Below are 24637 nucleotides of genomic sequence, written 5' to 3'. Positions count from 1 at the left end.
TCCGAAAGAAATTTAATTATTTTCTAATCTGATTTGTTATTGGATGAATGTTGAGTGAAAGCCAATGAAATTAGGTTTTACTTCAGACTCTTCGGTACACGCATCAAAATGGCCGAATCAGGTGGATCAATGTTTAAAAAAAGAACAAAATTTCAAAGATCTCGACAGAAAGCCAAAAGTGCATCCGGTAAAATAGAATTTGATAGACATCTTTAGTTTTCTTTTGATAAAATATGATATACGTATTCACTGTACTGTATTCTGTAGTAAAGCTCTATACGTTTTTAACTCGTCGTGGTGTTTAACAAGTTGTCATGCTGGTTGCTTAATGTTGCACACCACTATTAATTTTTACGATATATTCTTACCAAAATTACGCAACTTTAGATACGGATAGCGAGTTTAAAACAAACTTTTGGGGAATTTCCTCTCTACAACTTTTAAAACAATTGTTCCTAACCAATTTAGTAGCAAAAAACACAGCCATCCACAAATGCACGAGAGTTTGTTTACATCAAAGTTATACATGTGCTTGAAAGTCATGTCCGAGCCCTTTCATCCCCCTGCCGAAACAACTGGCATCAAAAATTCAAGTGACCTCATATTTTTACAAAGGTGGGAAAATCAGGCATTATACACATTTTTCATCTCATATAAAAGTACAGTCCCTGTCGCTGGCGGAAAACTCCTAAAAATGAAGGGGAATTCAGGAATTATTTTCCCTAAGCCATGTTTTGATGTGAACCTTCGGAAAAGTAGTGTTGTGAGGCCTGCATTAAGGATGATTCAACCTATATATCATCGAATTGCCATAAACAATAAGTTTTTAGAGCTTTTACATTATTATACAGGTGACATTAGTGATATTTAGTTTTGTGATGTGTTTTCCATGCCATTCCTAGTTTGAAATTCTATTTGGTTGATGCTGAAGATCGGAAATTTATAATTTATTTCTATATCTGACACTATTTGATACTCTGATACTATTTATCAAGCTACTACAGCCATTTTCATTTGAAACTAGCATTTTGAATAGGCCCTTCCACAATGACTCCGGCACTGCTCTCTTGCAGGGCTTTGCCAAAGTTTTAGTAGGTAGATAATTAAATGACATAATTGAAAAAATTGACATTATGTCATATTTCACCAAACTATGTTTTTTTGTCCTGCAAAAGAGCAGTGCTGCAGTTACCATGAAGAGGTCTATTGAAAAGAATTATGATAGATATGAATCTTTGATACAACAATTAAATAATTCCCTGTTGTAATATGAAGAACAAATTGTTACCAAACTTTTATCTTTCAGGTAGTAGTGACTCAGATGATGAAGGTAATGTTGCCATCAAAAAGTCAAGAAAGTCCCACCACAATCCTTTGGTTCAAGGGGTAAGACTTCTTCTGTCTAAAGTTTCATGTTACTTAGGCTGTCCAAATTTAATTCTATATTTGCTGTCACCTGGGCCAATAGGTTTAGGAGAAATCATTTTAAAAAATCAAAGAAGAAAATCTATTTTCAATGATATCTTTTCCAATTTGATTTTTAGATTGATTTTACTTTTTGCAACAAAAATACTGCAATCTGTAGAAATATGATATGTTTAGGGCAAATTATTGATTATAGATATCAGATACTCAAAGGGATTGTCTTTATAACAGACTAAAATATAACTGACTTAAACAATTATCATACAGCTAGTCAATAAGAATCATAAATTCTCAATGTATTTGATTTGATGTTAAAGAAGTGTATATTTAAAAAATGATATAAATATTAAAGTTTGATTGTAAAACTTGCTACAGTTTGTTTTGAACTTAGAAGTATGTGATATACCATAAGAATGTTTAATATTGTTTATCAAACTATGATAAAATCACTTTTAATTAACAATTTTACAATGCTGTCATTGTGAAGGCATGTACAGTGTACTCTTATGATGTTTAGGGTTCTTTGTCAATTGCTGTTATTGTGTTTGTGCCCAAAAAATATTTGTCTTGGTACCTACAATAGAAGAACTTTAGCTGATTTGGATAACTAGGAGAAAAACATGAACATTTGTATTGTAATAGGAAAGGTTTGTGACAGGAACGGATACCTAACATTTCTAGCCAGGTGTTCTACATGTCTTATACACTTAGAACTATTGTAAACATGAAAATGTGTATGAATTTGGAAATTTATCATGATTAACAGTGACATTTATTTTTATGCCCCTCTTCGAAGAAGGGAGGGTATATTGCTTTGCTGCAGTCTGTTGGTCTGTCCACCAACAGCTTCCTTTCACTTTCTTCGCAGAGGGTGAACGTATTAAAATGAAATTTGGTATACAAGTTTATCATGATAATATCTAGATCAAGTTCGATGCTGGGTATGATTGACCAATTTTCGACAGAGTTGTGCCCCTTGGACCTAGAAAAATTCCTATTATTTGCAGTTTCTGTTCATTTTCTTCACAGAGGATGCACATATTGAAATGAAATTTGGTATACAGGTTTATCATGATGATATCTAGGTCAAGTTTGATTTGGGGTATGGTCAATTTTCAACACATTTATGCCTCATGGACTTAGAAGAATTCCAAATATTTGCAGTTTCCATTAATTTTCTTTGTAGATGTTTCAATTATTTGCAGTTTCAACTCATTTTCTTTGCAGATGTTTCCAAGGGAGGGGGGCATAAGTGTTTTACAAACATCTCTTGTTAAACATGTAAAAATTGTTAACTTGTGAAAATTTTAAGGTATTCGATGTATAACGACCACATTTTGTACCTAATAAATGAATGGTCCGATATTCTCAATCATGATATCATATTGACAGTGTTATCAAATAAAAATACTCCACCAAAGGAATTTTCAAAATTTTGATTATGATCCAACTAATTACACCTTGAATTTTGCATTAAAGTCTATGCGCAACATATGTTTTATTACGATATTGTAAAAAGTAACTTAAAATTCGTAGAACTCTCTTGGTTAATACATGCATAAACTTTCTCTTTATTAATCTATGAAAGAAAATGAATCACTTACCGCAGATATTTTGACAAAATTAAAATTTTCTTTTTTTGTCGAGGGGGGAGATAACTCATTAAAAAAATTTGAAGTGCAAAATGACCGGCTTTTTATATGCTGTCAGTCATGTGAATTTGGTTTATTTCACTTTCATTGTTACCTCGCAATACATATTTAACTAGTTTAAAATGATTCAAAATTGTTCAATATCCCTTCATTATACATTGAATACCTTAAGCAAATGATTCTGGTTGGAATAATTAATCTTTATCAAATAATTTGCAGTTGTTTAATTTTGAATTGATGCTTAAAAATCTTAAATTTTTAGCCAACAGATATTTACACAAAAAAAATTCAATAATGAAAAATATTTTTTACAAAATACTTTTGTTAAAAAATTAAAAAAATATCTTTCAACCTAGTTGATTTCTTTATTGTTGTTATTTTTAAACTTAGATTCTGTCACTCAGTAAAGATGCTGTTACATTACTTTGACAGACAAAAGGATTTCGACAGAGGAAGGAAATTGGTTACAGTGGAAGTGAAAGTGAGGATGACAACAAAATCTCAGTCAGCTACAAATCTAGTAGAACAGGAGTAAGTTTTATTGTGAATTTACCGTTGTATAAAAATAAAAAATAGATAATGTATACTCATACTAACAGTTTTCACCGTCAAATTATGATTTATATTGCTGTAGACAGTTTTTTATTACTACTTGAATCTTCATGAAGTCATAATGAAAATTTTTGTTCATTGATTTTGTGTCAAAGACTGAGGACCCAATGGATTTGCTTTTATGTCTGAATGTGTGTATTTTTGTCTCTCTGTCTAAACCTTTATGATTTTTTTTAATTTTTGTATTATATTGATCAACATGCAATTAAGAATCCCCATTTGATGGCTTTATTGGTAAACTTTTGGTAAAATTCAAAGTCTGTTCATGAAGTTAATACATGTAAATGTATTGGTTTCTATATAATATGGTCATGTTCAGCATAAATATAAGAAATACATGTATAGTGGATTTTTTTTTTTCAATAAGCATATAATAACTGCATAGTTTTCAATTTATGTATTGATAGTCATGACTTTTGTGTTGTAGAAGCGAGAGGGACCAGATGACATGGGAGCCACTGCTACAGTGGAAATAGACACTGATCGAGACAGAGACGCGCAGGCTATTTTTGAGAAATCTCAGGAAATTAATAAGGTAAATACTCTTTTACATGTCTATGATGTATTTTATTTAGTTTTTTGGGGATTTTTTTAATTCAATGAATCTTTTTTTTTTGTCCCTCATGAAATACTATTTGCTTGTAAAGATGAACTTCTAATTTTTTTGTTATTGATTAATACTTTTGTAATAACTTTCCATTATATCTTTTTTGACAAGAAAAACAATTCATTTAAAAATTAAAGGTCTCTAAGAATAAGTATATGTATGAGATTTTTCAATTATAATTTTGTGTGGCATGGTTTTTTTATTGTGTGTTTGAATAAATAGATTTGAGTCACATGGTTAGAGTGTTTTAATAAAAAAGACTTTTATAAATGCGATCGACAATGATACGAAAATCGATTGTGTAGATGGATTCAGGCTAATAAATTTCAATGTATAATGAGAGGTTGTACAAATGTTGTTTTATTTAGAATGGCATTTGGGAAAATATAGACAGAGAACAAGTCATAATGTTGGTTTTAACTTTTAAGTATGTATAATAAAAATAAATACTACTAAAGTGCAGATATTCCTATGTAATACTTGTTGGTTATTTATTCAACACTTCATTGCAAACAAAAACATACATTCTTGCAAGAGTTGCTGCTCTTGATGCATCCCTTTACATCTTTGTGCAATGTCTTTGAAAATGAAGAAGCTACAGTACATGTATCAACACTTTGGTAAATTTGAAAAATTTAGTTTTAGGGGTTTTTTTTCAATTTAGGCCTTAAAAGGACAGGAAGATGACAAAATATACAGAGGAATTAACAACTACGCTCCAATCATAGAGAAGAAAGACACAGCTCAAGGAAATGCATCAAGTGGCATGGTCAGGTATGTATAAAAGTTGTTATATGAATATGCATAGGCTCAGGTACATGTACAGGGTATGTTACCTGGTTTACATTATATAAATAGTGCCTGTTTGGGAGGGTTACAGTTGAAATTGACACCCCTCGAAATTTTTGCGCATGTAACAATTCGTATTGTTATACTGTAGACATATTTTTTTCCACGGGGTCATAATTCCGCGGAATCACAATATCAATTTAATCCGCGGGTAAAAATTTACGCGGATTCTTTGAACGAAAAAAAAACAACATTTGAATAATTATTATTAGATATAGTTCTGAGCAATTTTCGATCATTACCTAGAATTTGTTCAACTTTGAACTTAAATTGTAAGAACTGTTCACAATGAGCAGTAATTATCGGCTGTGCACTGGTCGGTAGTCATTAGTTAGCCGTCAAGATGTTACGAAGCTGGCTAAAATCGTCTGAAAAACCATTTAATCTTTATTAACTGTCAATTTATGGGTTCACATGTCGTTTAAATTATGAGTTGATAAGTGTTATCAATTAGAAATCAGAGCACAAAGGGATCTAAGAATTGCAGTAAAAACACGGGTCTTGGCGTGTAGTTAATTGGGTCATTGAAAGACAGACCCGCTTGGGGCTATTTGTCGTCTGACACGTGCCGTTATCTCAAGCTTGGAGAAGTTTAAATTTCATGCAATTAAATTTACAGAAAATTCAAATCTTTAGGAGATTAAATTATTTATTATGTGAATTCTCAATACTTTGACAGTTTGCATAGATAAAAACGATATACATTGGGTACACATATATGCAAGTGTTCTATAATGTAGTAACTTCCGATTATCCTTATTCATGTAATGCAATTCCAAAACGCACTTTAAGTACACTGGGATAAAATTCCGCGGAAAATTTGTGCCCGCGTTCATAGCGTAAATTAATACCACGCGGACAAAAGTACGTCTACAGTACTTTCATGTTAAATACTGAAATCTGATTGGTTAAGATGCAGTTAATAATATTTTCTATTACCCTCAGCATTAGCAACGCACTTAGCAACGGATAACATTAAAAATTGTTACATGCGCGAAAATTATGCGTGTACGGTTCGCTGTAGAATTCACGTTATTCCTATATAAAGGCAGTAAAATTTTCTTAAAATTAAGACATTCAGTATAACAAAATAAATAGTGCCTGTTTGGGAGGATAACAGTTGAAATTGACACCCCTCGAAAACCATTGTCAACCTCCGCTTCGCGTCGGTTGACAATGGTTTTCTCGGGGTGTCAATTTCAACTGTTACCCTCCCAAACAGGCACTATTTATATAATGTTACCCGTTGCTAAGTGCGTTGCTAACGCTGGGGGTAATAGAACAGATTATGAACTGCGTCTAAACCAATCAGATTTCAGTATTTAACATGGAAGTATAACAAAATGTAATTATGAGGTATGCATGTACATTCCTGGAGGTTGAGTTTACATGATTATGTACATGTACGTTTATTCATGTTGATTCTGTTTCCATTGTGAGGTACATGTTCAGTTGACATATTTAGGTTCTGTTTGCATAGTAAGGCATGCTACATGTAAGACATACTGACTCAGACTCTGTTTGTGTAGTCTGAGCTATGATGATGTATGTAGGCTTAGTTTGCACAGTGAATATGTTTATATAAAAGACTGTTTGCATGGTCAAGTTTGTTGAAACATGTTGATGCATGTGGGGTCTGTATGCATTGTCAAGTAGGATGTTATAGTAAGCATCTGTTTACGTAAGATATACATTTCATAATGAGGTATGTTGATAAATCAGTCAGCAAGTGCCTTTTCCAGGAAATGTTTGATGCATACCTCTAGAAATTTGCATTTTTTATCCGTACAATGTATCTCTATCCTCATCTGACAGCCCATTTTCACAACGTCAAGGTTTTGTGATCTTTATCTGTTAACATATGAATTAAATAGACTGTAATTTAATGCTTTTAACCCCCTTTTCTTAAGTTGATCCTCAAATACTTTTAATGCTCTTGACCTTTTAAATTTTTTTAATTAATTTTACACTTGAGGTGTGAATAGCTTAAAGAGGGTTAAAGGTGACCCTTTGGTCCATCTCCATTCTTCTCTCTAATGACCTTATCTTACTTTCTGGAAATATCAACTGCTTTTTCATTGTCTTAGCAGCCACTTTTGCAGGCATAGCTTTTTCTTACTCTCCCTTCATAAAATCTTGCGTCTTTTACTTGCCCTTGATGCCAGATATCAAGTTATCTGATTTTTGACATTCACACATTTAATTATCTAATGTACATGTAAACTAAAATAATATTTATTATACTTTTCTAACATAGTTAGGTTTGATAAAAAGAAAAAGTCTTACTGAAGAGTCAAAGTTGTTGATGGTTTATTGCATCTTCAGTAGCCCAGGATTCCAAACATTGCATTCCTCATAATGATTGGGGAGGATTGTAGCATATCAGAAACCCTAACGAAGATGAATTTATTTTTGCATAACCATGAACTAGTGAGTCATAAGGTCAATTTTTTGTTAACTTTAAGAAACACACCAAATACATTTACTAAGTAAGGTCTAATAATTTTACCAGATTTTGTTTAATTTTCTGTTTGGTGAGAAGATAAGTTACCATCTTTTTGTTAGGTTCATGTGATGTGGTTCTGCATGCAGTCTACTGCAGCTTAAGGCTGGTAACTCAGCATTGTTAGGTATGTCTATATAATAGATTTATATAATAGAATTATGATCTGAATCAATTTGTTTGCAGTTGGTGAAGCACAATCATGTATTTCATTCAAGACACAGTACACAGAATAAATTTCTGAGGCAGAAATGATCAGTCCTTTACTTGCCAGTTCATCATTGACATTATAGATCTTAATTGGGAGGGGGATGGATTACAGAAGAGATTCAAAAGTATGAACACATACAGTCTAGACTGTCTTATCTGACCATCCAAGGGATTAATAGAAAAAGTCACATAAGACAGGGAGTCACATAACGCAGTCCAACACTAACCTTGCTTAATTTGTAAAATCAATCCAACTGAAAGAATAAATTTATTTCATTGTCACCTATAAATGGGCTACTGTGATGTAAGTTCAATGAACAGACAGTCACTTGAACTATTTGTAGAAATCTTTTGAGTAGGTGGTATGAAAAGTGTGAATTTTGAGGTAGAATGTATCTCCTATTGGAGACATTAACTTGATAAACAGATAATTAAACTTCACCGTTTCTGTTCATTTCAGAAAAGGTCCCATGAGGGCACCTGCACATCTTCGCGCCACTGTTCGATGGGATTATCAGCCCGACATCTGCAAAGATTACAAAGAAACAGGATTCTGTGGATTTGGAGGCAAGTCAAGTTTGGGCATAAAAACACTCCAAAAAACCCAACACACATTTAAATTCCTAATTAATTTGTTCACGTGATAGACCAAGGTTTCTGCTTAAGACAATACTTATATTGTTTTTTGTTTCTGGCTTTCTATTATATTTATGTTGGAAATTTATAATACATTGATTTTGCTTAATGGAAATTTGATTTAAAAAAATTAATTGTTTTTTTTTATAGACAGTTGCAAATTTTTACATGACAGAAGTGATTACAAACATGGATGGCAGCTAGAGAGAGAAATGGATGAAGGTCGTTATGGCAAGACTGGTAAGAAATCTGGATTTTAAATATTTATTTCTGTTGTATGATAGAAAAACCAGTAGTTAAGAACTTATTTGAACCTCCAGCAAATTGACTTGTTTTATTACCGCATGAATAAAAAGAATTGTAAAATACATGCACATATAAGAAAAGAGAAAATCTAAACATTTAGGGACCATTTAGGCTACCCAAAGTTAATTCTGAGTTTAACGTCACCTTCAAAATACCAATCGTAACTGGGAGGGTGAAAAAATTAACACGAACAAAGTATTCAATCAAATTCTGTCATTTTTTTTTTCATTTCTATTATTCCAAAAAAAAAAAGTATTCAAGCTACTTGTAGAATGTTCTCCCTGTCAGTTTTAAAGACAATCAAAATTATTATATTTGAAGAATAAACCATGTTGTTATACTTTCATGTTAAATACTGAAATCTGATTGGTTTAGACGCAGTTCATAATCTATTCTATTACCCTCAGCGTTAGCAATGCACCTAGCAACGGGTAACATTACGAATTGTTACATGCGCAAAAATCATGCACGTATGATTAGCCTTAGAATTCAGGTTATTCCTATCTAAAAGCAGTGATGTTTTCTTTAAAATTAAGACATTCAGTATAACAAAATAAATAGTGCCTCTTTGGGAGGATAACAGTTGAAATTGACGCCCCTCGAAAACCATTGTCAACCTCCGCTTCGTGTCGGTTGACAATGGTTTTCGAGGGGTGTCAATTTCAACTGTTACCCTCCCAAACAGGCACTGTTAATATAATGTGCCCTAAACATTTAGCATTTCTACAGTTAGCATTATTTTACATGTAGTTGCAAAAAGTAAAATCAAACTGAAAAAAATAAAATTCAAAATTGGGGTTTGTGTTTTTTTTAAATGACAATTTCTCTTTAACCTACATATGCGAGTGACATTAAACTTAGAAATAACTTTTTACAGCCTTAAAATGTCTTAAAAATCATGATAATTTAAAAAACAATTTTTTCAGAGTCTATTAAAATTTACTCATTCAATTTGAATAAAATAAAGGCATGAAATTCCAAATTTATCATTTTTTATTAAATAACTTATCATTAATATTAGTGGCATTGTAATTATTATAAACTCTATTGTTATGGAATGAATAGACATTGTATCAGTAAAGGAATTTTCCTAATCCTAGTACCAATATTTTTAATTAATTTTCAATCTCAGTCTAGAGCTTATTTCACTGTCATGATCATGGCTATATTATGATGCCTTACAGATGAAGGTAACTACGAGATCAGCAGTGATGAGGATGAGATGCCCTTTAAGTGCTTCATATGCCGTGAATTCTTCACCAATCCAGTAATGACAAAGTGAGTGCGATTGAATTCCCAAGGGGGAACTGGGGGATAATTACTTCTTAATGAAAGGTGCATTACTGTTTATCAGTAGAATACAGTCCCTTGACTCAGGAATGATTACATAATCTGTGTGTGATAACACTAACTGCCTACTTACTCTTCTTAGGTCCACAAAAATCTGTTGTCTTATGATACATATTTGTAAAGAATTTTTTTTCATCTTTATAAAATGGAGTTTAAAGGGTCACTTGTTTTGATTATTTTCCACTCTTCTTGATAGAATTTTAAGACAGTTAAAATTTTGGTGATTCAGATAAATGTAATAATTCATTAAAATGAAAACATTTCAAAATACTTCAGAAGCATACCAATATTTGTATGTTTATATTTTGCTGGTGATTTTGTAGATGTAAGCACTATTTTTGTGAGAAGTGCGCTCTTGCCCAGTACAAGAAATCAAAGCGATGTTTTGTGTGCAATGAGCAGACTATGGGAGTTTTTAACCCTGCCAAAGGTTTGTATTTGCTTTGTATGCTTCAAGTTATAATTATTTCTATTTCTCTGGGGGAAAATTAAGCACAGAATTTAGATTAAAGGTATTGTTTGAAAAAGAACAATACATGTACGTAGTTGTCTGTACACTGTTGTCTGTTGCAATCACAGTGAATGAATTAGAAGTTTTGTGCGCAGTTTATGGAATTTTAGTACAACCCTTTTAAGAGTTTATTTTCATTTTGCACTTAATTAATCAATTAATATTGCTGTATGATATTCAATAAGACTGGTTTTAAATAAGTAATTTCTTCTTTGTAGAATTTATCATTATACCCGCGCTTTCTACAGAAAGTTTGGGTGTATTGTTGTAACCCTGTTCCGTCCGTCTGTCTATCTGTTATGTTACTTTCTCAAACTGCTCTTACATCTTATTAACCAGCAAACTGAACTCTTAGAGTTTGATTGGGGGTGTTGTGTTTTGTTTTGTAAAAAGGTTTCAAAAATTCTCTGGTAGTCCTGGGAGTCAAATAATTGGTTAAAAATTATGGGGGTTTTTTTCACAAAAAACCTTCTTCCTCAAACTCCTCCTACATTTTCAACAATAGACAAATAATCTCTTGAAGTATGTTTTCAGGTATCCCATAGATGTTTAATAAGGTTTCGAGTTTTTCAATTTTGTCCTGGGGGTGGCTGAAAAATGACGATATTTACAAAAAAAATCTCTTCAAAAACGTCAATATCTTTTGCAGTAGCCAAATGACTTTCTCGGATATGATTTAGGGTGTCATTATGAAGTGTGATCAGGTTTCCGAATTTATTTTATCGCAGGGATCGTTGGCAACAAAAAAATTTTGTTTTTTTTACAAAAAATTATGGTTTCCAGAACTCCCCTTACAACTTTTGGAGTAGCTACGTCATCTTTTAGGATATGATTGGGGCTGTCCTATAGATATGCAGTATGGTTTTAAAAATTTTAATTTCATTCAGGGAGTCAATTAGTAGCAGAAAATTGATGTTTATTACTCCTAAAAAAAAATCTAGATCCCAGAACTCCTCTTATGATTTAATGAATAGACAATTCAGGAGGGTCTGGACCCCTCACTCCCACCCCTTCTGTTCTCTAAATCTGTGCACACGATGATATTTGCACACAGAAGCAAATCTCTAGCCGGCAACCACCGACGGGAGGGGGAATAATTTAATTTTGTTTGTAATAATTATATAGATCATACTTCCTATGACATGAAATGTTAAGATTATTGATTAACTTAAAATTCACATGCAAACAGTTTAACGTCAAATTGTACATAAAGGGCCGCTCATGTCTATTATGGGATGGGATGTCATCCTTTTTGAGAATTATAAATTTTAAAAATTACTGGAAATTGCATGTGGACTTCATTTTTACTAGAACTGGTACAAAACAGTGTTATTTAGGGGGCAAACACTTGGTGCGGGTATGACTGTCTAATGACAGCATCTAGTTCTTTTAGTTAATGTTTCCTTAATTACTAAATATACTCTTTCTACTTTAAACCTCTTTTTTAATCACTTAAGATGATATTTACCATCCAAATATGTAAGAGAAAGTGACAGAAACCAGTTTGCAAAACCTGTATGTTCTACCGGTAAACAATAGTGATAAGAGAAATCGTACAGATTTTTGATTAGATGATGTATGAAGCGGTATTATTTTCCATGACCATTATGAATTAAAGATTAATACTTTTCTGATTACCAAGCCACTGGAAAATCACACAATCTCAGGACTTTCACCCACATGTAATTACTGCTTGATTTGTGATTTAATTTGATTGCTGACATTTCTCAGTCAGAATCTATGGGGCTGACACTTCTGTTCATGTTTTGTTTTTTGCTGAACAGACACAGCTAATGATATTTTCATCTTTTCAGCTCACCTGAGCCTATGGCTTGAGTGAGGTTTTCTGATCTTGGTTGCCATCATCTTTTTTAAAAGAACCATTGTAAATAAACACAACACAAAGCATCACTGAGTGGAGAGCTTTCACGTTATTTCAAGTGAATTATCTTGCTCCCTACCTAGGGGAGATAATTCAGATAAAGGGAAAATAGAGTTGGGTGGCTTAAAAATCTTTTGATGAAAAATCAAGTAGTCGGTAATATTCACATTAAATGTATTACACTTATTTTCTGATTTACTCTATGGTAGGTTTAATTTGTTCAAATTATGACTCCAAGGAGGTCATAATGAGGTCATGATAAGAATTCAAAGGAAAGAAATACCAAACATTCTTTGAATCAGTCTTTTGAAGAACATGAAGTCTCTAATTTGTAAAATTTATATGGAATCAAGCTAGTACATCAGAATGTTTCGCTTTAGATATGCCGTTACCACTGTATATCGAGTTTTGAGTGTAATGTTTAATTTTAGGAATGGACAATTTTTAAAAACGCGTATGAAGGAAAGGGAGGCTAACATGATTTAAAAGTTTAATGATTGCTCAGTAGTTTTACTTAATCAAATACAATATAAAGATTATCTTAATGCATTTTATTTTTATGGAAACATTTTATCAGTAATGTTTACCATATTTATCCTATTATTAAACATACAAGTAAACTCATGCTTGTTGAAACTACTTTACAGAATATAGCTAAACTTATTGAGAAAAATACTTTCTTATGTATTTACTGGAGAAGCACATATATTCATTTGGTTAAAATTTCACTGTATTTAAACCAAATAAAATATCATTGGGATTAAATATTGTCCTATAGTAATCTCTGAAAGTGTATCAACTCTGTATTTATGAATACTTGGGTTAAATATTTGTCATAGATTTGATTTCGCTGATAAACACTGCCAACGAAAATAACAAAATTAAATCATCAACAAATAATTTTGCATCTACATTTATGTTTTCTTTAATTTCATAAATTTTTACTCCATCGTGTTCCTGTCATTTATAAAAACTTCTTTAAATATAACACATACAAGTTTGATTCCTGTGAAACCTCTCTAAAACAAAAATGAATACCACTTGATCATGTTACATGCTAACACATTTATTTCCCTGTTGCTTTTTCAAATTATACTTACATGTACTTTGAACAACTGGCTCCTACCTTCTCATTAAGTTCAATTTTATTTGTTCCAAAAAGACATTGTTGCTCCGTTTAGCCCCTTAGTCTCTGGTTGGAATAAATTTTTTGTTTCTGTTGTGGCAAAAACTCATGGAATTATCAAATATGAGCAAAAATTACTTCTTTCCCTATAGGATAAAAAGGCATTTGTGTAAAGTAAACAACATAAACAATTCTATCATACAATCTATATATAAATCATGTATAAAATTGAAGTATGTAAATTTTTATCTGATCTTGTTTTTTTATGTCATTGAAACATTGTGTTAAATATTGATTAGGCAGAAACATAAGTTTACTTTGATGCTTTCTTCAAATAGAATATTAAAGCTAAAAATAAATACTGCAGGAATACAGTAGCAAAGGATAATACATGCAATAAAAATTTCTCATTATACTTCAAAATCTATTGAAGCATTACTGTAAGTCATTTTTGCCAAGTTAAGATTCTGTGTTGGTAAATTAAGCCATCATCTTGTTTGCTTTCCTCCCATAAAACTGTTTTCTCAGTGTGATGAGAAAATCAATGGTGTTATCTGATAAATGTCGCCTATTTTCTGTTGTTTAGATTTGATTGCAAAGATAAAGAAGGCCAAAGAAGCAAAAGGACTGGACTCTGACGAAGAAGACACAGGGGGAGGGGGAAGTGATGTTAATGATGAAAATTAGATTGAAGGTTGGGTGGAAAGACTGGGGTTTTTTTTTTGGGGGGGGGGGTGGATTTAAGAGGCAAGGATCAATAGAATGATAGGGGGATGAAGGAATTGTTCAAAATACTAAATACTGAAGATTAGAGGCCACAACAGAGAGAGAGAGAGAGAGAGAGAGAGAGAGAGAGAGAGAGAGAGAGAGAGAGAGAGAATTGATTACATGGCTGCATAAGAGAGCTATCTGGAGAATATTTTACTACAGCATACAATGATGTTTTCATGGTATAGAACATCAATATGTGTTCTGCATATTTTGTCATCTCTTGCACTGTTCAAAGAACTGAATTTACAGGACTGATTAAAACATGTAGAAAAAATATTACTTCTTTTGTATTCTTTTATTCATCAACTCACATTCAAACTGACATTGCTGACAGAGATATCAGTTCCATGCAGATTGACTGTAGTTAAAGGAGATGCTTTTGTGTTAAAGGTTCCAGTAAAAATTACTGAGACAAATACTTAGCAACCTTTGAAATTTTATTACAGCTGAAATTAGCTGATAACAGTTTAAAAAAAAAAGCCTTGGCAGCTTCCAAAATGGTGCTATCAGCAAGAGCCTAAAACTAAGGCATTGTTCATGTAGTATCTCTTTAAACTGTAGTTGACATTTAAGTATTGGCAGATTCTTTTGTTTTATCCTGTCAGCTGTTGATTGCACAAGTCATGATAGTTTTCCTCTCACAGGGACATGATAGAGGAGGTTGCCTCCTCCCTGCAAATAAGGCATCGATTCCACGGTCAGTAATTATGGCAGACATACCACATGTGATTTACAGCAAAACAGGAACAATAATTTATTTTACTCACCAATCGATTCTTTGTGCTAATAAAAATTATGCTGACTCAAAGCAGTACAGAATAAATTTTTTTAAACTTTGGTATAATTTTTGTTGGTTCTTTTAACCTTTATATCAATAGTCACACAATGAAATAACATTGAGTAGTACATGCTATAAATGGCTTAGTGTGGGCGAACTTATGCCACAGAAGCACATTGGAGTCTCTTAACACTACTAGATACATGTATCTCCGGTACCAATTATCGCTTCTTCCATGATATGTTTCCTAAAATGTATTCTTTCTGGTAGTGTTGGTTGTCTTGAACAAGGATGTACTTCCCAATGTTTAGATTTGAATACATTTGTTACCGGTCGATACTCTTCCTTGCCTTAATACCGACAGTATTTTAATCGTTTAACGTAACACTTTTATAAGAGTGAAAGCTTGTGTGGAATTTTTAACATATGGCTTAATTCATTAAAACTCTTCACCAATTTGGCGCAATTGATATCTAGTAAATTAATAACTAACATATTGATCGTTACGAGACCATCTAAAAATCAATGACGGAGCCGGGCTTAGCTCCATTCTGGTTAGAATTGTAGCAAAACTCTGCATTTAAATAGCAATGGAACATCGATAAGTCTTGGACCTCGCTCTGTTAAGTAAAATCAATGCATTAACATACTACTAAGCCTCTTCCTTCGTAAGTGCTCTTGAGCCCTGTCCAAAAAAAGCAAGCATCTTTCAGCACTGATTCCAATCTGGACCGCTTTGCCTCTGTAGTTTCTCGCGAGCCGAACAGCCCCGTTATATCATAGGATACGGTACAGTTACATTCCAGGCGAGCAACGTGCAAGTATACAGGCCACATTGATCTGAACAACACAAGTCTGGGAATGAATATTAAATATTGTGATTAGTGCACCGTGGGGACAAGGCATCGGTCATAGAAGAACCTGAAGATGCCCCCAGAGCTGGATTCGGACGATAGTGACGTGGAGAAGTCGCCATCGGTCGAGAGTCAAAAGTATAAGGTGCGTTCACATCTCAACACGGAGTACGACAAGCAGTCCAAAAGGGACATCATCGACAACATGTTTTCGTACATAAACAGGGACCTGCTGATTTGTAAGTTGTTCTATTTCTTCTTTTTCGCGGCCTTTGGCTCCCTGTTTCCTCTGCTTGCCATATACTTCAAACAGCTAGCCATGAACCCCACGAGGAGTGGAATGCTGATCGGGTTCCGACCTTTTGTGGAGTTCTGTAGTGCTCCATTCTGGGGAAGTTTGGCCGATAGGTACAAGAAAGGAAAACAACTGCTTCTATTTTCATTAATTTGTTGGATAGTGTTTACTCTGGCAATAGCGTTTGTGAAACCCCCTCACTATAAGTGCATAGAATTCGGAAACTCTACCCTCCACGGACCCCCGCAAGGTTTTGACAGCCGAGGGGTGACCGGCGTCATTGGTAGGGAAAAGAGAGATGTAAGTGATGAGTTTATCTATTCTCATAGTGAGATGTTACATGCTGCTCTGATTCATATACAATCTCGGTTTAAAAGAGACTCAGAGTTTCCAGATGGCGGTTTACCATCAGTGGCTCCAACAACTACTTTGTCGACCAAACAACCAATGAACAAAACTGTCTCAAGCACAACTCCTTCAACCACTACTTCAAAATCGTCTTCCACGGCCAACCCTTCTTCCGGCGACGAACGAGACACGGGTGGATACACCTGTCCTCCCCACAGCACGCAATGCTTCAAAAATAGTGACATCCAGGACACATTCTTTAAACTTCTTTTGCTGATTGTCATCGGTGAATTTTTCAGCGCACCTGCTATAACATTTGTAGATTCTATCACCCTAGCATACCTTGGAGAAGATATGGATAATTACGGTAGGCAGCGGATGTTTGGGTCCCTGGGATGGGGTCTCTCTATGTTCTTTGTTGGGCTTGCGCTGGACCATTCGTCCACCTTTCCAAACCACCCCTGTATGTACACATACGTGACTGAAAAGAACTACACGATTTGTTTCGCCGTCTTTTCGGTCCTGATGAGCTGTGCCTTTGTCACAGCGACACAACTCAAATTTGACGCTCGCCATGGCGGGGGTCAGGACATTCAGCTGATGGAAATAGTTGTCAGGGTCAAGGACAAAGTCGTTGGAGCAATCACTGGAGAAAAAACCGAAACAAAAGGAATTTTCAAGAGCGACGAAGATGCTGAAATCGGGTATTTAGAGTCAAAAGCAAGTGAATCGAACTTGGAACGAATAGAAAATCAAGACCCTTCTTACCAAAACGGTCAGAATGGGGATGGAACTGTGAACGAAAATGTGAATGGTAAAAACTTGCATATCACTCTGCAGAAGGGCAACAATGATATGGTGGATGATGCTGTGAAGAACTCGGGGTACACCAATGTCGGCGGACCGGATGACGAGGAGGAAGAACCATTCCTTGGGAAATGGTACGCCGTGTTGAAGATGCTGGCCACTTTTAAGTACATGTCGGTGCTTTTCATTGCCTGGTTCATGGGTTTCGGGATTGGTCTAATTTTTACTTTCCTGTTCTGGCATCTACAAGATATTGGCGGAAGTCCCACGCTTTTCGGCATTGCTTCCGTCTTCAACCATATATCAGAGCTGATTACTTACTTCTTTAGCAGAAACATTATTAATAAATTTGGTAAGTATGGTGCTTTTTTAGTTTTTATGTTTTTTAGGGGGGAAATGCATAGAGGTAAACTTTGAAAAAAAAATTAGAACTTGCAGGCAATCCTATAAGCTGGTAATAAGAACGGAAAAAGTAAAATTCAATCCAAAAAACAGGACGGATGTTTAATTCAATATTTAGTGGCGTCATGTTGTAAATTTTGAATTTACTGGGTTGGTGTAAATACAAAATATACCACAATACAAAATTTACAACATGACATGTGGTAAATTTTTATATTTACCCCTACCAAGTAAATTCAAACCTTACAACATGACAGTTGTTTCCCTTAGCAATCCAAAGGTTAACCTTAAAATTAAATACAGTGGTTTAAAATCGATCGATTATTTTTGGTAAATAATAGTTTCTGTATGCTTCAGATACTCAAGTCTCTCGAAAAAATCCGATAAGGTAAATATTAGAATCATTATCAGATTTCCGATAAAATCAGCCATGTGAATTCCATACAAATAAAAAAAAGTGTGCGGAAGGAAATGAGCGTGGGATCTGCCATTTTGATGTGAGCGTATATTTTGAGCAAACCTTTAGACGCTAACGATTTTCGAGTTAATGAGGTGATGACCTCATGGATCGACAGGTATAAAAAGAAATATTGCAAGAAAAGAATACAATTTTTTCTTGCGATTGATAGTGAACCTTCAAAACCTTTATCTTTGCAAATACAATGTACCGCCTCTGCAATCAAGGGTTTTCCTATGCATGCAGACCGATCAATGGTTAGAGAAAGCAGCATAGAGAAATCGAAATTGCGTGACTTGTTACTTTGTAAAACCCACGACAAAAAGAGACCTTCTGATCGAAAAGTACGATTCCTGCAAATATGATTAAGTCATATGCGTTTGGTAGTCGGCTGAAGGACTGTTGATCGATAGGTGCCGTCTTGGAATGCATCGATTCGAACACACCAATGTCCTCCTCATTAAGTTTATGTCTTCTCTGTAGATTTTATATCCTTCTATTCCGGGCGGAATTATAAACTGTTGCAAGATTTCCAATTTGCGGATTTATGATGGTGAAAATTCGCTAAAATGTTAAAAGTTTGTTTTGAGCATTTTGAAAATAATTTTTTGATAGCTATAACAAGATTTCGTGCGATTTCGCGTACTGTGTTCGTCGTTATGAAAAAATAGCACTGTCAGCAGATGCTGCATATGCAACGTTTAAACCTTAATTAGAAACAAAAGAATATAAAAATTGCAAGCTCACTTGGAGCTTATGTGAAATAAAATGTGCACGCAGCATGGAAAATGTGAAGTGCAATGGGAGATCTGAATCTAGGAAAATCGCGGACGGATTAGTAGCCTCATCCCACGAGAGGCCGTTTTCCTAAGTGTGCTGCAGCACTAAACGAGACACAATCAGTGGCGTAGCACCGACAGGATTTCAGCGTCAATAATTCAGAATTGTCCCACGCATAAAATTCCTCTCCCTCTCTCCGGATATTTTATATGTATTATCTTCATTTTTTGAAATAAGAATTAAGATTCCAAACGCAATAATAAAACGTTTAGTACTTCGTTCTAGTATTGCTACTATTTTTAGAGACTCAAATCACCGAAATACCACAAAATGTTATGAATCAATCAGATGCTCGCAGTTTATTTCATAAAGCTTAAAATACTCAGGTGTTCTGGATAAAAGACCATAATTATAGATGCGAAAATTATTGGTACATGTAATTCAGTTAGTACCTATTCATAACGTGCTTTTTTTGTTATCCTCTTTTCTGTTTGAAACATTATGCTTTCTTTATGCAAACACTTTGAACAAGCAAACATTTTCTGGCTATGATGAGTCTTGGATAGATACATGTATAGTGTACGTAGTACAATTTGTTCAATCTTGCGTTCAAAAAGTCCTGGAAGATAAATTGATGGTAAATAAGGTCAGAGTGTATTTTATATAAATGTCATTTGCCCAAAATTGATAAATTTTCCCTTTGTAAAAGTTTTTTAGAAATGGCTCTTTTTCAAAGAGAAATCCTAAGGATTTTTAGCAATTTAAAAATGCAAATTTTTCAGATATTTGTGCTCAAGCGTTATCACACCAATAATCTATAAATAATGACTAAGTGAATTAGAGATTAATCGATAAACAAACTGAATGGAAAATTGATTTTTTTTTCTCTCCACATGATGATCACAGTATAGCAGTTCTACAACTAATCACCCTGTTTTATGGGGGGTTTATTTTTCTGTTGGTGGTAGTGAATAAATCTGAATGTCAATGAATCAGATCAAATATACGCCGAGCAAGCAAAAAACAACATAGTAATAAGGCTGTTGTTACGTCCAAATGCTTAGTTTCTGACTATGAAGTTAGATCATATACGGGAGTTTTTGGTTATGTTGATACAATTGCTTTTGCAGGTCACGTGAAGGTCCTATATGCTGGACTGGTGGGAAACGTGTTGCGATTCATGTACATTTCCTGGCTCACAAACCCATGGTGGGTCCTACCGTTTGAGTTTGTACAAGGTAAAACGGGGACATTGAATGCTGTAAAAGTTAATAATTTCATGCGGTAAAAAAAGAAGGGGAAGAGCGTAAATTTGCAGGAGTAAAAATGAATCTAATGATGATAGTTATAAAGTATCAGACTAGTTTTAACTTTTCTTTTTGTTTTCATCTTGATATTTTAGCGAACATTTGGTTATCGTAAGATCCGTTAAAGTTTCTAGAAACACTTCCATATAATTTACAGTTCAATACATACTGTTCGTTGAGGATTTAATATCGTTATTTTCGTTGGCAGTATAAATCACCGAAATTAAATCCATGACGAATTTTTTATACGTCTACAGTAGTTTGGACTACAAGTTCACATTAAGAAATGCTCTTTTATTGCGACAATGATACTGTAATGAATTTTGAACGCGTACAGATTTTTATTTGTGTCTATTCATCTTCGCTAGCCAAGTGTCCGATTCGTGGTTTTTTTATGGGACACTTGGCTAGCGAAGATGGTGTCTACTATTTCTATCGAGAAGAGTTGTAAACTAGTTTTACATTCAAACTTTATACACTAACACGTTTCCGAGGAAATAGACCGTATTCTGCCTTATATGTTGTTTTCAAGATACCATGCACTTTCAACAGTGCATAGCACACAAGTTGTTGAGAACACTAAATAAAAAAAAAACTCTAGCAATCCTCATATAGGAAAAAAACAATTTTATCGATTCTTATAAAAGAATGTGACAATAATCGTCCCATCTGTCCTGTAGGCCTGACCCACGCGGCTGTGTGGGCGTCTTGCTGCTCCTACATCACCCAGGCGATCCCTTTGGGTCTCCGGTCGTCGGCCCAGGGAATTCTTCAGGGCCTCCATCACGGGCTGGGAAGGGGGTGCGGTGCAGTGTTTGGGGGACTGATGGTCTACGGTTACGGTAGGTCTTTAGACGTGGTAATTAATAGAGAATATGACTCATCTTGTATTCCAAATTCATTTTTTAAAAAACATTATCTATGTATGATACACATTTTTTTAAAACTTGAATTGTTTGATGATGATGATGATGATGATGATGATGATGATTTTTCTCAACAGGAAGTAGGATAACTTTCCGCATCTATGGTGTCACGTGTTTAGTGGTGCTGGTTTTCTACGTCTCTTTGCGGTACCTTTTTGAAGACCGTAGTTCTTTCAGTTATGGCGGGAAACAAAAGCACCAACTTATGGAGGAGGAGTCTCCTACCTGTCACTTAGCACCGCACGGAGTTCCATCCGGAATTGCTCGGGATTTATCCAGCAGTAAGCTTAATGCTGGTACGTTATTGATAAATATGGGTATATAGGCTATTTTATAAAGGTTTCCTCGGACACCTCCTGTTGTTTTAGATCTATTGAATGACCCGAAATGTATATGGCTGCTGCCTAATGGTGCACGTGTTCAGACTTGACATGTCCATCTTTTAACTATCTTTTCGGTTTTCTGTATGGCAATTCATCACACTACATGTTTAATTCAATTTCAGAGAAACTCTTCAAAATATACTTTACAGAACTTTTGACTCTAATAAAAATGATTTAGTGCAATTACATTGTGTAAAAATTATCTGACTTTAGCTTTCCATATGCCCTACAATTTACCATACTTTACTTTGTTCTTCACAAAACTGATCAATAATAATAATAATGTGTGCATTTCTATGGCACGCTATATTCTTTACAATTACCTGTTACATTCATAGACAACTGCATCCATAAGAATTTTTAAAACAAAACTAAAATGCATTCAAACGAGAGAAGAAAAAACCCATTTCCTGGAGACCATGCCACTGTGATCTGCAAATGCTTGTCTGACATATTTAGCTTTAGCGCATGTTTGAATATGCCAATAAATTCAAGTTCGTGGTTGTTGGTTGAAAAATTTCACACAATTAAATACGGAGAGTAATAATTTTCTGATCTATCTTGATTGTACCAAAGATCTTTATTCACACTTATCAAATGTTCAAGCTTAAAAATTTTAAGAGGGCTACAATGTTATGCATGATAACTTTCTGACCTTGACATTCTCTTTGACCTTAAATGACCCATTTCTTCAATTCGCTCTCTTGAAAAATTTTTGCATGTTGAAATACAAATGCAGCATTGAGTGGGGCATTCTTGTCATATAGCACTATTTGTATTTATTTAGATTTCATATTCTTTTCTGTTTTAGGATATAACCAGCCATTGTATGGGACTAAATCTGCAGGTATGCATAAATTTCTTTCAACTCTAATAAGATCTAAATTCAGACAGTTTTAGTTAGATATTTTTATCATCTTTTCAAATTTCTTTAAAAGAATAAACCAGTTTTGTTGTTGTAGAAACCTATGATCATTCCAATGCTTTCCTTGAGGTAAGACATCCTTGATTTTGTACGTAGAATTTCTAAATTGAATTTCACTTAATAAAAGTCGCAGGATTTAAACACATTATGATAGAGTGTAAATTTTAAAATACAAACGATTAATAAGGCTACTGATTGCTCATTATACATGTATATATTATGATCTTGAGATCTATAGTCTGCGTACATTTTATGCGGGCAAACACGAATATAGTGCGCGGATCTAGAATTGTGGGGGGGGGGGGTGGCGGGAAAATTTCCCCTGAAAAATTCAAATTCCTTAAATTTTACATTACCGAAAATATGCATCCCCCCCCCCCCGGGAAAATGAAAAATCCCTTGGAACCACCCCCCCAAACCCCCGAATAAAGATTATGGACCCGCGCATGAATGTAGTCGCCGCCTTTAATTAATAACGACTTAAAGCACATCTTTATAATTATACAGACAGAGCATTCTATTGACAGAGCTGCCATTATATGTATTATTAAATCGTTTTTATCTTTGCTTCTATAGAAGTTAATTTACATGATTGATTGCCTATTTCGGAAAAAAGACGTTAATAAAATAATCATAAATTCAGCTCCTCTGTGATATAGTACACTACAATTATTGAAAGTATACAGTACCTCAGTATTTTGTTTCGTTTTCTGAAGAATGCAAAGTCGAGATCATTACTTTTTCCTTGATTCTATTTTTTTCTCCTTTAGAAACTCGCTCATGGACAAGAACCGCAGGATGATTTTGGAAACGCGCCAAAAATGCCTACGCAGGCGTATCAGCAACAACCTCAAGGAAATCCAAATCCTTTCCGACCCTGAGCGGAAGTGACGTTAGTGTTCAGCTCATTTCACATTTCCCGGCTCCATCGAAAGCTCACGTGAGCTCATTGCCGTCGTCAGTTGTTCATATAACATACGTTTTAATCATAGCATAGCAAATGCGTATGGGGTTAAACTAAAACTGTTCAAATCATGCCCAAAGTCTATAGCTAGGAAAATCTGTAGAAATTATAGAAAGTTATTGTTAAATTGGTACATGTAGTGCACTTTTAAAAGAATTTATTGTGTACGTGTTAAATTTACGTTTTGTGGCAGTATTTCCTTTTAAGTTTGATCTAGGTTTTAAAGCAAACCATGTGATACCCCTCCCCCCAACATGTATGTGTATGATAAGGACAGTAGACGTGAACACAATGCATATGGTACAAGCCTCATAATGGTTGTGTCTGGATTGCACGAGTGATGTGTTATGATGTGCATCATGTAGCTGGTTTTGACAGCTAAATCGCAAGAACTTATTTTCTTTTTGTTTAGAATCAATATTTCGGTTCTTGACAAATTGTTTTGTTAATACCCATAGACTGTACCTATGTTGTTATCAAAAATAAATCATATAATTTGAGTTAATGTTTTTTATATCAATTAAGGAGAGGGTACTGTTGACTCCCAGAATCCAAGAGGCGACATCAGGAACTGACGATAATTTGTCATTACAAACGATCTCTTTCAATCGTTGCTTTTCAAGAGATTTACATCTTCGCTAGCCACTGGTTTACGATCCATTCCGCTCCGGCCTCATCCCAGGTAGAACTGGGAGCGAACTTAGCAACGTTCGATAACTCTTATATCCTGGACTGATTTGTTCATAGCGTGGATTTGTCCTTATGCTCAGCAAATTAGTTTTGATCTATCATATATACTTGATCAGTAGTATCACGCGAGAGTTTTAAGCAAAGCTACTTTTCAAACTTCTCCAATATGCGTGTGCAAAGAGACAAGCACCAGACTTGGGCAATCCCTTACACTATGCATAAAGAATATGCAGACAATAAATATTCTGTGTATAACAACATGGTTAATTTATTATGTTTAT

General features: G+C 34.2%; 2 protein-coding genes across 2 annotated transcripts; both read left to right on the top strand.

Moving 5' to 3' along the window:
• Positions 1–44: 44 nt before the first annotated feature.
• LOC105337337 (E3 ubiquitin-protein ligase RNF113A) lies at positions 45–14724 on the top strand. The gene is made up of 10 exons (XM_066085016.1): positions 45–187; positions 1307–1386; positions 3510–3608; positions 4117–4224; positions 4961–5070; positions 8319–8429; positions 8649–8734; positions 9985–10078; positions 10474–10580; positions 14256–14724. Exons 1-10 carry the CDS (start codon positions 109–111, stop codon positions 14354–14356), a joined length of 975 nt encoding a protein of 324 aa, XP_065941088.1. The 5' UTR covers positions 45–108; the 3' UTR covers positions 14357–14724.
• A 1035-nt stretch (positions 14725–15759) lies between these two features.
• On the top strand, positions 15760–24166 carry LOC105337336 (major facilitator superfamily domain-containing protein 6-A). Its single transcript, XM_066085015.1, has 6 exons — positions 15760–17874; positions 20292–20399; positions 21149–21310; positions 21472–21690; positions 22589–22771; positions 23473–24166. The coding sequence occupies exons 1-5, from the start codon at positions 16146–16148 to the stop codon at positions 22675–22677; spliced, it is 2307 nt and encodes a 768-aa protein (XP_065941087.1). The 5' UTR covers positions 15760–16145; the 3' UTR covers positions 22678–22771; positions 23473–24166.
• Positions 24167–24637: the final 471 nt, after the last annotated feature.

Source organism: Magallana gigas, chromosome 5 (genome assembly GCF_963853765.1).
Source record: "Magallana gigas chromosome 5, xbMagGiga1.1, whole genome shotgun sequence".
Taxonomy (NCBI): Eukaryota; Metazoa; Mollusca; class Bivalvia; order Ostreida; family Ostreidae; genus Magallana; species Magallana gigas.
The sequence above is the reverse complement of the archived record's forward strand: the minus strand, read 5'-3'. Positions and strand labels throughout refer to the sequence as shown.